This window comes from Gavialis gangeticus, unplaced genomic scaffold (assembly GCF_001723915.1).
Source record: "Gavialis gangeticus isolate Ggan-Ray unplaced genomic scaffold, GavGan_comp1, whole genome shotgun sequence".
Classification (NCBI taxonomy): domain Eukaryota; kingdom Metazoa; phylum Chordata; order Crocodylia; family Gavialidae; genus Gavialis; species Gavialis gangeticus.
The window spans coordinates 5471315-5487941 of record NW_017729001.1 but is presented as its reverse complement, the minus strand read 5'-3'; the positions used below and the strand labels follow the sequence as shown (position 1 = coordinate 5487941).

Sequence of the window (16627 nt, the reverse complement as noted above, 5' to 3'; positions counted from 1 at the left end):
CACGGCTGGTACCACAGCTAACTAGTTTAAAACAAACTGGATAACCACTTCTCTTCCTCCACTGGTTGCAGACACTGAACCAGGCTACCATTTTGGTTCCTGCCCCACATGCCAGAGTTGGTATGGATAGGATAGCATCATTTTGAAGAGATTATTATTTTTCTCACTTGTGCTCTCTCTTGTCTTAGTTGCTGGGATGCTTCCTGGCATAGCTACTAAAGGGAAAAACCATTCTGCTGCACCTATTCCAATATATCTCACCTTGTCAGGACACTCAGTTCTGCTATAAAAATGACTAATTACTCCATGTCCAAAGCATCACTGCTAAGCACAAGACATAACAACAGTGCCACCATCTCCACCTGCAGAGAGCTTTCTTGACTCTTTTACAAAAAAGAATCAGCGTCACTAGTCCCGCTGCACAGCTGGGTAAACTGAGATACAGAGGGGACATACTGCCCAAGATGATTCATTAAATCAGTTGTAGCTCTAGGAATATGACTTTAGGTCCACTGATTTCTAATCCCTTGCTTAGGAATCAACAGTACCTCTGGCATATCACTAAATGAAACACTCATTTAGACCATGTTAAGACTGGTATTCTAGTAAAATGTCTCCTTGAAGAGTAAGATGAAGAAATACCTTATTCCCCACAGTGAGAGTGCAGCAAAGTGACTCAAGTCATTTCCTTACCTTTGTACTACCTTCTTCTTCCTCTTCATCACAATCTAGCCCTTGATAGGAAATCTCAGTTGGGCCATTCTCCTGGACCAGGTTGCTTCCCAATGCCCTCATCCTCTTATTCTCAGTTGTTACTCTCACTTTTAGGTTATGAAACCCAGTGGAGACAGATCCTACTTTCAAGTTGACAGGATCACCATCAAACAGCAGGTTATCTGGGCTACTGCCTTCCTTAAAGCCATGGGGCTGGTAATCATCAGGAGTTACTGCACAGAAAAGATGAGAGTCCTTAACTGTCAAAGGGACTATGTTCCAGAGGTATGGGCCCACAACAAATTTACATCAGTGTAATTTACACTGTTTTGCATACTGATGTAAATTACATGGGATTGTGGTGTGGACAGAGGGGCAAGCTACCCAAGGATAGAAGCCTGTAGTTAGTAGGGGAGCCAGTAATAGTCTGTTTGCTTTGAGCTAATGAATACCTTGGCGTAATTACAGCCACACAACTGTACAACAATGCAAGTTACACCAATGTTGTTTTACCCCTGATTTTTTCAGGGACCGTTCTATACTGGATTGGGCAAGTTATCCCAGTGAAAGGGTTTATCTCATCTGTCTGCAAGTGTAAAGGTCAATTAAGATTGTGTAGATGTTTACATTCATAATGGGGGTAAAGTGCAAAGGATACCCCTCCCCCTGACGAATACAGATTTTGGAGGTCAAACAGCTGGAAAATCCTACATGAGTCTTTCTGTAGTCCCATCCCTCCCAGCTATACTTGTATAAACTCAGTTGTCATATTCTACTCTAGATTATATCTATCTAACCCACCTGAAAAGCCAGATTTGTGAGGTGAGGCAATCACTTTTATTGCACCAACTTTGTAGTTGGGAGAGATGTTAGACAGCCTTTCAGGCACAACATGCCTTTCCCCAAATCTGAAAACAAATGTGGACAAGCAGCTAGGAATGCAAGGAAGGGTATTTTGTGCCCATAAGCTTGCCTAATGTCTCTCCCAACCACAAAGTTAGTTCAATAAAAAGTATTTCACCTCATAAATCTTGTTTTTTGTGTATTCCCTTAGCCACCATAGCTGGAACAACACTACAAAAGGCAGTGAGATCACAGAGTTATACCTGGGCAGCAACAGGTTGGCAGAATTAAGATTCTGGTTGAGAAAGAAGAAGCCCAGTATAACCTCAGATCACAGACTGAGTTTGTGAGTTGGGTCAAAGGAAATTAATTCCTTCACTTGCAAACTTGCAGTGATTTAACGATCTGTGGGGAACTTCCTGCCTGTTGTGCAATTTGTCATAGGCTCATATTCCAGTTAATCCCTTACAGAAATGGTAGAAATTCTGTCCCTAGGTTTGTTATAAAAGAATAGATGGACTCAGACTAGATGATGATAATGATCCCTTCTGGCCATAAAATCTATGTCCTGAGTGCCTTTGATCTGGAATCACTGAGAAATAAATTTTGAATTCTATGATGCCACTTATACATTCATTTTCTAGAGTTAAATTAAACTAACCTAGAACCTTTGCTCCTCACACCGCATAAAGAGAAAAGATTTGTCTCTTCTGCATTATACTGCTTCTTATAGGGATGCTGGGCCCTTTATTAAAAGGTACATGCCATGACTTTTTCATATGGAATGGCACTATATTTGCATGGCATCTCATCACTAAATTCTAACACTTTTTATCTTTGTTCTCTCTTTTATGATGCTCATGGAAATTAACAGGAAGGAAAATTTTATCTACATCACATTCTGTTTTCTGCTTACCATCATTATAGTAGAAGAGTTTCATGGTCAGGGTAATATCATTGGGAAGGGGTTCGAGGTTCTGCATTAAGAGGTACAGTTTACGGATCAAGAGAACACTGGCTTTCTTAATCTCCCTACTGCATACCCCACTCACAGAGGCCATTTTGTTGCTGTAGCCAACACAAAAAGAACAACAGAATCATTTCCTATAGTCATTAACTCTAAGACCTAACAAAAAACATGATGCACCCAGTGATGTATCTTGCCAGATCATATTATAGGAACAGTGCTTTTATGCAGCTTTCACATAACATGGAAGTGACAGAGTCACAGTGACAGATAGCATGAAAAAAACAACCAGTCTTGAGCTAAGTGGTACAAACCTTGTGACTGGGGCCATAAACTATATTATACAAGTGTCATGACTCACTTGTCTGAAATGACTGACTGAACAAAAACAGCTACAACAAAAGTGCCTTTCACCTGATGGATGAACTTCTGAATGATTTTCCTTAAATGAATGAGGAGATTGGGTGAGAATCACACACACAGAGGATTCATCACAGAGACTACTGCAAGTCCATCTTGCAGTTTTAAGTGAATGGTCTCTTTTTGATTCCTAAGAAGCAAAGCTAGTCCAGGAACACAGGGTGCTTATATATGTGTAGCAAGGCTGCTCCGATGAGCTGTAGTTACTGTGCATCAGAGCAGGCTCAATTAATTGAGTCTGCTGGACTATGGTAATTACAGTGCTCCAGCCGATTCCAGCATTGTGTGTATCAGTGTCCCTGTGCTGAAAAATGGCGGTGGGACACTTTACCTAAAGCTTATTTGACAAGATTTATTTAAAGCACCCCCGCTGCCATTTTTCAGTGCAGGGACGCTGATAGATATGATGCTCCAGGTGCTTTAATTAAAGTGGCTCTCAGAGCTACTCTAATTAAAGCGCCTCCCCCACCCTGCTCATTCCCCCCACTCCTGGAGCATGTGTATAAACACCCAAAATTGTCAAAAGTGCCTAAGTGGCACAGAAGCCTAAATCCCATTGATTTCCCCTGTGACTTAGAAAATATCTACATATGTCACCCCTACAGTGGTATCTTTAAAGTCAGTTTCCTCTTTAATAAATGCTTCAATGAAACATGTTTCTTGCTGGGGGCAGGGTTGCAGATATAAAACAAGGCAATTACCTTATGATGTCCATCTGTGGTCTGCCCTTTGTGTACTTGAATTTGAACTGATACAGCTCAGTCACTCTCTACAGAGATCACAAAGGGAGCAGAAAAAACAGATCTTGCAGGAATATGCCACCACAGCAAGCCCAACAAATATTCAGTTAACACAGGGACAGCTATACTTTCTCATTCCTATTCCCATCCAGCAGGTAAAGTTACTAACCAGGTTCTGGTCTGAACTCAAAAACACTCTGCACTGATTGTTATCAAGTGTTCTTAAAAAAGCAAATACAAACTGAGTTTGGGGCTAAGAAGAAAAACAATGAATTCCAGAGTCAAAAGGTAGTTTTGGGAGAAAAAGCAGAAGCCCTTACTATAGACAAGCATGTGACTTCTTAACTAAAACTCTCACTGGTGATGTTCCTATTTTCTGTCACTATGGTTTGTCAGTGGAAAACTGGAAATTTTTAGTTCAATCAAACTTTTAGGAATTTTTTTTACAAATATTCCAATTTTTGGGTTGAAAACCTGAATGACTTAAAACAGAAAAAAAATCTGGTCTGAAGCACTGCTGCCATGTCTCATGGGAGTTGTATTTCAGTCAGCCTATATTTTCTTATGAGTTGGCTACAGTCAGCCTATAAATGATGCACTATGGTCACATAACTGTCATAACACATGCCTTATTTTACAAAGGAGGGGATTATGGTACAGTGAGGGAGGTACAGTCCTACCAGGCAGAGTGGTGAATGCAGGTGGTACCTTAGACCCTAACAGGCTCAGAGAGCCACTGCCCTACCCTGCCTTTTGCCCAACTTTGGACTAACATGGCTAACTACCTTTCTATGGTGGTGAATGGGAGCATCAGAGACCTGAACTCCAATAAAACTTAGTGGTGACATTTCAGAATGAAAACATCTGTTTCTGATATTTCACCAGTCTTTTCTGAGAGATATAAGAATTCATTCTTCAACTTGTTCTAGTTATGATACATTTAAAGAAAATAGATTTGAATATGGTTTTGGAGGAAGAAAACTACCGTGAATTACAACTGAAAACTCAACATAGGAATAAGGATCTATCCAGGCCTCCTAGTCCAATTCAAAGTTTATGATTTTTATAAATCTAAGATGAACTAAAGAGACCAAAAGGAATTTAGGTGTCACCTCCAAGTAACATTCAAAGGGACTTTAACATTTGTCTTGTAGTTTGGACATTTAACCAGCCTTGGCAGCCTTAGCCATGGACTAAAGTCTTGCTCTTTTATGAGCTGCATTGTTGCTCTTCCATGGAGGCAGCAGAACTGTACTGGGGAAGCAGAGATTCCACAGGCATCTGTCTGCACAGGGCAGATGCAGAAAAATGGCTCAAGGGGTACCTGCTGCAGTATGTAATCCACCACTTTGCACACCACTTATGTCCCAGGCCTGAAGTAGCTCAAAAGACTCACCCAACCTCCATGCACATAAACAAATTTTACCTTTCACAATGACATTGAAAAGGTGGTGCATTAAGAAGGTATGTGCATTATTGTCAGCTTCTGCTTCTAGTCATCTGCAGAGGGGAGCAAGGTCCTGATCATATCCCTTTTTCCTCTTAACATCCCCTCTTAAGGCCCAAGAAGCACCACCTGCTACAATTGACAAGACCGTGACATATGCCCAACAAGACCACTTTATCAGTATTCTGCCTAGATTCTGAAGCAGCCTGCATGGGTGAAAGGAGCAGGGAACCTGGCATCTTGTGTCTCTTCCCTCTACCAAGTAGCCCTGTCAAGTCAAGGCTGGATTTAACCTTAGAAGTCCATTTTGAACTCAGTACAACTCACCCATGCAATCATGACCTGCTCAGAACAGATTGTAAGACATTTCCTTACCTCTGTTTCCTTGGGATTAGTGTAAATCTGTTGAGAAAGCAGACAGAATGCATCTTTCTCTTTATTAAAATATAGCAGTGAAAAGTAATGCAATAAACGAACCCTTATTGTGCTTTAGCTACATAGACAGTCAAGTCTGCATATTGGATCTAAGCAAAGCCATATTCATGCTGCAGCCTTCTTCAGGAAATGCAAGCTGCTGCAGGGCAAGGAAGAAAATGAGCACCATGTACAATGTGGAAGGGCCCTAGAGTCTAGAATACCTACAGTGTCTTTTCAAAGGAATGTGTCTGAAACTGGCAGTACAGGCGCTGGTGTACAATCTCAGAAATACTGATGGTATTAGCTAGAAACCTAAGGGCTACAGAGTTTGTGACAAAAGTTTGTCTTGCCAGTGGTAACAAATAGGCAACTGAAGAGAGGAACAAGGAAAGGGAGAGGGGCAGTAGCTTGTTTCTGGTTTAAGTGATGACAGAAGCCCAGCAGGTTGTCATGATATAAAGCATATGGCAGCACTTTCATTTAGTGTCTAGTAATATAAAGCTGCATTTTGTGCATCAGAAATGGAAACAAAAGCTGCAAGCCCTTATGTACTCAGCCAGCCTTCTCATGCAGCCTAAGATAGTGTTCATCCTATTAAATGAAGCTTTTGCTTCACACTACTTCCTTGAATACTTTAATCCCCCCTACTAACAGACAGATGTCATATGGGGTCTTGGTTTGACACTCAACTAAACACTGTGGCAGGGGGAAAAAGGAAGTAGGAAAACATTTTGTATTGACTTAATAGATGACTTACTGCCAGGACAGCCATATGCAACTGGAAGAGAAAATAAGCCTTGTCAAAATCTACTGAAATGAAAAAATACATGCATTCCACAGTTTGCCAGTCAATATTTCACACAGATCCTTGCCAGTTCAAATATATCTTGATGTAACATCAATGACACCCAGTGGCCAGTTCATTTAATGCACATTTTCCAAAGCAACTAACCTTGTCTGCCTATAAAATGTCTGCATATTCAGACCTGGTTCCCAGTGTTCCCTCTGAACAAAGCCACCAAGCTAAGTTTACACCAGTTTCATTCAAGTCCAATATCAGATTCCTATTTACATTGTGAACCTCATTCTGAGACTTTCCCTCTCCTTCCATTTAGCTAGGAGGTTTCATTCAGCCTTTGCCCTCAGACATGAACCTCCTTGTAGCCATCTATACCTGCAGACTGCACTCCAGCAAGGGACTCCACTTGAGGCTGCACTTGAAAGCCACTTGGAAGTTTTGGCTAGAGAATGCACTAGCCCACTTTATTAGTAAAGCAAAGGAAACACTTTCCTGGATCTGTCCAGCTCAGGATCTTCTCTCTCATGCTGATGAGCCCCAGGTGCTTCAGAAGAAATTCCACAGTTGACAATTATGGAACACTTGCTCAAAGGGAAGATTTTTTTCCCTAACTCTCATCAATATTGATTCCTATATGATCTGGAGTATGAGGAGTAGCTCTTATCAATAATGGACACTCCTCTATCTACATGTAAGGTTCAGTGGCTGAGCAGTTAAGGCATCTTCCTATAGCTCCAGACACAATGTTTGAGCCTTGGCTCCAGACTTGTGCCAAAGATGCTCCCAATTGATTTAGATGCTGCTTTAAGTTTAGTCAATGACGTGACACTGGCCATACTATGCCCTGGTGTACTGTTGATTGCAGAGAGTACTGATCCTTTACCACACTAGCCCTACGGGCTGCTAAGGTCAGAAAGACCTTTGACTTTGATCATAATCTCTTTAAAGATGACTACTAGAATTGCCAGTTAGCTAGAGCTAGAGTTCACAGTATTTCAAATGATGCCAATGTCAATAGCATTGCCATTAACAAGCAATAATCTCAACAGCCCTGCTGATGAACAGTTCATCTGATACCGATGAGAATCATTCTGAAGTAGATGAAAGTCAACCTGATGAATAGTACTGATATAAATAAAAGCAATCAGCACATTGTATATGGAGGTCAGGTTTTGTGTTAGAATACGTGAGAGCTTGGATCACTTGACAGTTTGCAGTGGTTCTGAAACTGGTTAAATAAGCCTTAAAATTCAGAAAAAGAAGAAAATCCAAACTCAAGAGGAAGAACTGAGAAAGCTAGAGATGGTGGAAGAACAAGAGAAAGGAGGGCAAGCAAGGGAAGAAGAGGAAGAAGGAATGCGTAAACATTTAAGAACTTGGCACATGAAAAAAGGGCAAGAAATATTTGCTCTGACAGAACTTGTATCCACACATTAAAGAATGAAAAATTCAGAACTCTGAAGAGAACCTCCCAAATTGCAAACTAACCATTTTTAACAAATAGGTCTAGACATTAATAACAATTAATTCTGAAGCAGAGGGAGCCAGAAACAGCCACATCGCTTTCTCACAGATCAGATCTCTACTGTATACTTGTACTGTATGAGCTTCTTCATTGAGATCACAGCAGAATACACATCAGAAATAAATACCCAGGAATGAACACAGCAGATCAAAAACCAACACTGTATTAAAAATATTAAATAAAAACTTACATAGTTCTTTTCTAAGGCATCAAAACAACCTTGAATCCTGCCAGGAAAAAAATGTTAGTTGGTACCAGGTCATATCAGTCTAGGAGCAGGAGATGGAGTAGATGGAGTATATGTCAAGAATGAAGCAGTATAAAGCTGCTAATGTTTTTGGCTTGTAAAGCTCTTTTCATGGTAATCAAGCATCTCTCTGTCCATCTAGGTGTGTGATCATAGTTTATATGCCAAGGTTCTGGTTCTCATTATCAGGCCAGCATTTACATCAGGTAGTAATGGTCAAATCTTTGGCCTTGTTTTGGCCCTTTGCACGAATGGATTCAGCCTGCTGGATATTCCCTTGATATAGCTAATAAGCAGAGGATGTGGTTGACGTGGTGCTATACTCCTTATTTTAAGATGGTAGACTGACTCCTTATGGCTGCTCTAAACTACACTGGAACCAGTGCAGAACTGGCCCCGGGAACTGCAAATGGCTCTAATATAGACCTTGATGCTAAATGGACAAAGAACAGAGCTTTCGAAGGGCTAAGTTCTATGTAACAGCTCCCTGCTGCTTAGGAGTTGTGCCATGGTTCTGAAGTACATTTCTTATCCCTGAACAGATTTAAGAACTAAACCGTTCTGTCCCAGGCACCTAGGTACAACTTCCATAGGAGAGAAATACTGTACAGGTATCAAAAGAACTGTACAAATGGGATCTGGCAAATATACACTCTGAGGAAAAAATATCACAATCTTTATGCTGAGCTTCATCCTGGTCTTAACTGCTTGCTCACAGGCACCCATACTTCAGGACATTAATGTCAATGCCTTCAGTGAGAGAGGACCATGCCTTCAGACTGTAAGTTCTTAGGAGAACATATTGCTTACATCAAGCATACATAAAACATTTATAATAAATCAATGGGAATGGCACTGGCATAGCCAATTCTACCACTGGGGAAGAAGGTTTCAGATGTAGGAAGCAGGGGCACATGAGAGGATGAAATCCTGCAATTCAGCATAATCTTGTCTTAGTTTCATTGTTACTCACTCACCACTTGACTATCTGCAGTGATCCCATACAGCTTTTATCTTCTCGAAGGATTTTTAGACAGAGGTCTGCAAAACCAGAGTTAGCACAGTTAAAAAGCTTATCACTGTTGGGCAAACAGAGAAACTGAACCAGTCATCCTCCCTTTTTATATGAAGTGTTTTATCTGGGCACTTCCTGAGCTGAACTGCTGTTTTTCATTGAGTCCCAGGTGGGCTGACACAGACTTACACTTGACTTTTAAAATACCAAAGACATTTTCTCACGATATTCTGGACTCCTGCACAAAAATATACTGGAGCAATGGCTTCATTTAGAAAAGTTAGCAACTTCTTTTCTTTTCCTACTAGCGCCTTCCCGAATACTATCTTACTCTGGCACTTCCCAACAGCACTGTCACTTCTGGATTTTGTTGTTCACCAACACACATATAAACTAAACAATCATGTATATTATATATATATTATATATATAATACACATATTTTTCCAAAATTCAGTTGCTTGAAATTGGGTTGCTCATAATTGAGGAAATATAGTAACAGCAGTTTCTGCTGTTTAAGCCTCGGCAGGGGAGAGCAAAAGTAAAGCTACAAGTCTTGCATGCAAAGCTCCATAGATACTGGCTTATAGACACTTTATTTCCCCACCCCCAACCCCAGCACAGGCTCTCAAGGAAAGATCTTTTTTATTCATTCTGCCTTTCAAAAACAAGGTGAATGTTTTATTTAGGGGAGTGTGGTTTGCAAGATAATATGGTATGTTAAGTGGGTTTATGTATGGACTCACTTCCTTTCTCCCACTTACAGATCTTGTATAAGGTTGTAGATGAATGTTTTCAGCTCTTGTTATTCTATCACAAGACTCCAGAAAGCTTGTGTCTTCCTTAAAGCCATAGCTCCCAGTCATGAGTTTGCATGTATATCTTAGTTTTCATTAAAAAAAATACTTTTTAGCCTCTTGATTACCAAGAAAAAATTGAAAAATGTGAATCAAAGTGGCTCATAAAATTCAAATATAAACAATGATTACTGTTATTTAAATCTACTGATTTTTTTAAGCCAATTTCATGGACTTTTGGGACTCACTCAGTTTTAGAACACTTGGCATTGGCAACTCTTAGGAAAGTGCCAAGTAATAAATGTAATTCTAAAGCAAAGGAAATACTGATAGAAATGGTTGTTGGTTGCCAACAGCTCTAGACTGTCTTCTGTACTACCTCACTGCCATAAGGAATTGTCTGAATTAGGACTGCTGGATAAGGCCTATAGTCAACAATCTTCCTACAAAAGACTGAATTTGTTATACATGTGAAGAGCATGGGGTAATCTGTAATTAATAAATATAATGATTAGACATGTGAATTCAGCACATACTCCAAGATTACCATCTAAATAGCGAGTTCCATATGCGCTCTCTGGGAACAGCCCTCTCAGGTATGTTATACAGGAAACAGAGATGGCCAGAAGCCTTTTCACCAGAACCATGGACTGCTGTTTAGTGGTAACTGTGTGTGGAAACAACACTGCTTCCTGAAAATAGGGCAAAGACAAAGGTATTATTAGTTTTAGATCAGTGCCAGGGCCAGAAATAGAGATAAGTCTCAGCAGGGTAAGAAGGAGGTCAAATCGAGGTTACTTTCCTATTTCTTCTGGTCTTCAAAGAATATCCGTGACACTGATACACCAGTAGAATAAGTGGGCCAAAAGATAATCTAATGCAAGGGAGCAGATCCTATTTCACCTATTAGACATCTAAATGGTATTTAGGTATCTAAACATGATCCTTTTCCACATTAGCACATTGCACTGGGTCTTTACCTTAAGACTAAGGGTGGAATCCTGTTACCCATTTGTGCCTAAATGGCCACTTTTCAGCTGTTTACGTGGCATTTCTGGCACTTTTGTGACTCTATTACACCTACACTATAGACATACATGTGAAAACCAAGAATTTGCAACAGGCTATGTACCAGCCAGCCAGGTATGCAGCTGTGGAAGCATGCCCCTTATGGACTTCTAAGTGCAAATCACATAAACGCAAAAAAACCGACATGACAAAGAGGTGTGAGAGGTAAGTTAGGAGTGGGAGGTAAGCACTGACATACTTTTCCCCATGAAGAACTAAGTTTCTTATGAAACTAAATATCACATAGTTTTAAAATCTTGGAAAAAGTTTTATTAAAATTGAGTCTTGACCAGTTCACTCTTTTTTCTTCCTCAAATGGGGCTCTGTACATGGCCAAGAAGTCTCCATCTTCTTTGCCAAGCACCTGTTACCTAGTATATAGGTGCTAATTCACACACAAAGCCCAATGTTGTCTAATGCATGCTGTATTTTCCTGGCTACAGTGAAGTGGAGACAAATGCTTTCAAACCCAACAGAGCTACAGTGTGATCAGCAGAAAGGGACAGAAGGCTTTCTTCTCATTCTGCATGGAGCTGACTGCTTGCCCTGGGAGGGAGGGCTAGGATATGTAATCAAACCCAGGTTGCTAGCTCTGCAAGACTTAGCACTATAAGGCCAAAAACACAATTATTAATAACATTATGTCCCAAATCCTGTACCTTGGAGGTTTTATGCTTCTGTGATGTGTGTGAGAGCTGGGCAGTGGCCATTGAGTTTCAAAGATCTGCTGTCCACATACAATTAGGACCTGCAGAGAAACAGGAGTTAGCCACCTAGAAAATATGTGATCATTGAAATCACTCATAACCTAAGCATAAGAATGTGTCTGCTAAGCTGCATTGCAGGTCTGAACACTCCCGCCAGAACACCTAAATGGAGGCAGATCGAAGTTGCTACACTCCAAAAATTCATATGGTGGAAGAATCTCTTGCTATTCACACATTGTCAATGGTACTGAAAATGCAAAGTCAGGCCCAGAACTGGTACACACAGAGGTGGCTTGAGAAGATATTTTTTAAAAACAGTTGGAACAAAAAGAACTTTAGGTCAGGCATTGGTCCACTCCTCAATGCAGACAATAATATCATAGGCAGTGATGCCGAGAGGACAGAAACACTGAAAAGGTATTTCTGTTCTGCAGACAGATGTGTCCAGTACATATGTTAGGAAACACAAAATGTATTGTCTGGTAGTACCTGCTAAAATTCAACATTTTCAAATCAACAGGCCAAAGTAATTTAAAGGAGCGCTCTCAATCATGTCAGGATTTTAAAAAATCTTGGGAAACTAGAAAAATTCCAAAGTATTTGAGGATTGTCAATATAACCCCAATATTTAAGAACTGCAGAAGGGAAGCGCAGGTGTTAATTTCACATCAATTCCAGCAAAAATAATGGAATGGTTTATTTTGGACTCTATTAACAGAGAACTATAATTAATTCCAATCAACTCTGTTTAATGGAAAGCTGGTCTTGCCTAACCAACCCATTGCCTTTTTTGAAAAGATTACAGGACTGGTTGGTAAAGCATACCTGTATTGATGCAGCAGACCTGGATTTCTTCAAGGGATTTGTCAAAGCACTTATTGACATCTAGATTAAAAACTTTCATTACATGGAATTAGCAAGGCATACTAAATGGATTCAAAACCAGCTCAGTGACAAATTTCAAATGCAGTTGTTAAGGGAGAAACAGGACATTACTAGCAAGATCCCCAAGGTTGTTTCTTTGTCCAATGCTGTTCAGTATCTTTATAAAAATGTAGATGATAATATAAACATTGTGGATTCCTTTAAATCAAAGTGACTTATATAACTGATATCAGTCATGATTCAAATCAGAAAGTAGAAAACATTGATGTATGTTGTTGATCCTAACCTTGTTTTGCATTTGGGCTTTATAGTTATTTTCCTAAAGGAAGGTTCATTCTTATTGGTTGGTCACCATTAAAACATGTTGATTTGCAACTAAATATAGCCATTACCTAATTTAGTACCTGTTGCTAATTAGGACCATCCATTATATCTATTCACATTTACTTAATTTATTTTTATAGCTTACCATACATTTATTCAGATGCTTAAGTGTTACATTATGCTATAAAATGGAAGCTAATGCATTTTTAATTAAACTAATTTTATTTGTGATGTGTCATGCTCTACTTGGATGGGAATTCCATTAAAAATGTACAAAACCAGCATTTTTAAATTGTTTTTTTATAGTTCAATGAAAACTATCCTAATTCAGCTAGATACATGAGAAATTAACTGTGCTAAAATCTTGTTTTGCATTTAAAAATACTACATTAAAGGAAGCATTAGTCAGGGTTAGTGAACTGAGCTGCCATTTTCTGGTTTCATGTCTTGCTGTGATCCCCTCCCATACCTTGGTTTTATTCAGAGGCTGGGACAGGAAAACAAGCAAATACTGAACTCAAAACATTTGAATAAAATATAAAAAGGAAAACAATCCTTCACTGAACTTGCAAAAAGTGCTACTCCTCTCAAAAACCCTTCAACAAACTGGCATCCTCTACTTTAGCCAATGATTTCTACCAGTTCAGTGGTCTGACTGTCCTTTAAAACTTCAGACGCAAACATGTACTGCTCTTTTTTAATGTCATTTGAATTACTTTAATAGATTACAGAATTTAGAACTTATTTAAAATAAGATTTGAAATTATGGCAACCTAATTAAGTGCCTTTTAAAAAAGAAACATATTGTACTTTCAATAAAAGATATTGTAAATAAAGTCTATTTGCATGTTATTTATTTTTATCCACCTTGACTATAATATTTTTGCTAATACAGTCTGCAGAAGGTGGAAAAAATAGTGAGACAGTAAATACTGTGGTGGACAGGTCACTGTTACAAAGTGATTAAAAATTTAAATAATTCAGTTAAATGGTCCCAGTCCAACAACATGTTGCTTAATAGAGCCAAATGCAAGGCAATATAGCTGGGAATAAAGAGCATGGGCTATGGCTCCAGGATGAGATGGGCTTGGAAAGTGAAAGCCCAGAAGAAGACTTGGGATCACAATAGGTAAGTGTCTCAGCATGAACTCAGAGTCCAGTGTTGCGGCTAACGAGGCTAGTAGGATCTGTGAAGGCACAGAAAGGGAAATGTTTAATGGAAGTAGGGAAATGATCTTAGGTCAGACCAGACTGGAAAGATAGGTACCAATGGGTGGAATTCTGTTTCCTTTGTGCACTAGATGGCAGTTTTCTAACCATGTAAGTGGCAAAGTCAAGAAGGTACAGGTTTAAACCTCTAGGGCAGTGGTCTCCAAACTTTTTTGATCGCATACCTCTATCAGTAAAAAATTTTTGAGCACGCACCCCCAATATATGTATATTTATATTTGCGCACCCCTATCAGTAAAACTTTTTTGAGCATGCACCCCCAATATATGTATATTTATATCAATATAAATATAAATAGAAGTTCTAATATTTTCTTCCTGCACCCCAATGGATTGTCTTGCGCACCCCCTGTGGTGCGTGCACCTCACTTTGGAGACCATTGCTCTAGGCAACAAGAGTCTAGAACATGGGTCCCCATATTTCTAGGGTGTGTCCTAATCACCCAGATATTGGAGTTAAAGCATGAGAAGGCCTGCTCCTCCAACATCCATGTGGCCCACAGGCTACCAGCTGGACAGCCCTGTTTTAGACTGCAAAGCTTCCTAGATCAGTGGTCCTCAACCTTTTGCACCTTATGTCCCACCAACCATTTTGTCAAAAAACCTTGGTCCCACCATGATAAAAACAAAACCCCACTTTTCCCAAGAACTGTATTTTTACATGCATTTTAGTATTATATTAATCATTGATGGAATTTTTGAGGACATTAAACATTAAAAACTGCAATAATTTTGTTGAGAATGTTTTATTGCTATAATTGTAAAAAACAACAAAAAAATCTATTAGCAGAAATGAGATAATAATTTAGTCATTAGTGAGAAGCCTGTGGTTGTTTCATTGGCAAGCATGTCAATTCATGCCAATTCAGTTCATTTAGGAGCCCAAATATGTCTGCCATGTATGCCAATTTTGAAATCCAATCGGTATTGTCGAACAACTCTGTTAGTTTAGATTTCTTTTGAACCAAGAAATACTTAATTTCCCCTCTCAGTCTGAAACTCAGAACAACACTTTGCCACATGACAACCATCTCATTTCGGTATGCAGCGAAAGGTTTGCAGCAAAGTACGTTGAAGATTTGGATCTTCAGTGCATTGTCTTTAATAAGATTTACTACTTTTATGCAATCAGACAACACATCAGACAGTTTAGGGACCATTTCTTTGCTTGCAAGCATTTCGCGATGGATCATACAGTGTGTAACCTGCAAATCAGCTTTTGCAACTTTGTGAATTCTTGCAGTGACCCCGGACTGCACACCTGTCATTGCAGCAGCGCCATCAGTACAAAGACTAACAACGCATTTCCAATCTAGGCTGTTCATTGAAAAATACTCATCAATAACGCGGAATATCTCTGAACCTGTTCTTTGTGTGGGCATATCCCAAACCATAAAAACAACCTTAAGCACCTTCTGTTCATTGACATATCAAACAAATCCTGTCAAAATTGCACTGTTCGAGATATCTGTTGATTCACCTATTTGAAGTGCAAACAACTTTGATTTTTTTCAATTGGGCAATGAGTTGAAGTCCTGCCTACACGACCTTCGCGTCCCACCGGTTGAAAATCACTGTCCTAGATGACTAAAACTAAGTTTCTGCACATGTGCATAGTCCCAGCATCTGAGCAGGCAGAGGCCACATCCTAATTGACCTACAAGGTACCTCCTTGCAATGACTAAAATCTGGGTGCCTTGCCTGGGAGGGTGACCTAATTGAGAAGATTAAGTGCTCTGGCTTCCATTGTAATGCATGGGGAGACCCAAGTGTCATCCATATTGCCCAGTCACTACCAGAAGGCCTACCACTAGCCAATAGGAATGCTAAGGAGAGGAGTGGGTCTAAATTCCTACTCCATCCCCTTAGATAGCTGACCAAGGGCCTCAAGGGAGGTGCTTCCATCATGTCAGCATCCAGGTCATATAGGGGAGCCCACCCTTTACCAGTAGGTGCACTTGCTCTAAAAGTGGGACATCTGGCTTCCAAGCTCCCCACTTCAAAGGGAATCAAACCCACATCTCCCAGTGCTTAGAAGAGTGTCCTAAACACTAGGTTATGTGTTGGGCTAAGCTGGATGTGGGCCCTCTTTTTCTGTTGAAACTTGCCCACTGGGCAGCTGGGTAAGAGATTCACAAGAGATTTTCCCTCTCTATGCGGCGCTGGTCAGGCCGCAGCTGGAGTACTGCGTCCAGTTCTGGGCGCCGCACTTCAAGAGGGATGTGGACAACATGGAGAGGGTCCAGAGAAGGGCCACTCGCATGATCGGGGCCAGCAGGGCAGGCCCTATGAGGAGAGGCTATGGGACCTGAACCTGTTCAGCCTCCACAAGAGAAGGCTGAGGGGGGATCTAGTGGCCTGTTACAAACTAGTCAGGGGGGACCAGCAGGCATTGGGGGAGTCCCTGTTCCCCTGAGCACTACCAGGAGTGACTAGAAATAACAGTCACAAGCTGGCAGAGGGTAAATTCAGATTAGACATCA

At 40.2% G+C, this 16627-nt stretch overlaps 1 protein-coding gene across 1 annotated transcript; it reads right to left on the bottom strand.

The window, feature by feature from the left end:
- Positions 1-681: 681 nt before the first annotated feature.
- Positions 682-11709, bottom strand: HORMAD2 (HORMA domain containing 2). The gene is made up of 9 exons (XM_019507370.1): positions 11659-11709; positions 10479-10623; positions 9097-9160; positions 8063-8099; positions 6306-6326; positions 5507-5533; positions 3646-3713; positions 2474-2625; positions 682-947 (listed from the first exon to the last, which is right to left on the bottom strand). The coding sequence occupies exons 1-9, from the start codon at positions 11707-11709 to the stop codon at positions 682-684; spliced, it is 831 nt and encodes a 276-aa protein (XP_019362915.1).
- Between the last annotated feature and the right edge of the window lie 4918 nt (positions 11710-16627).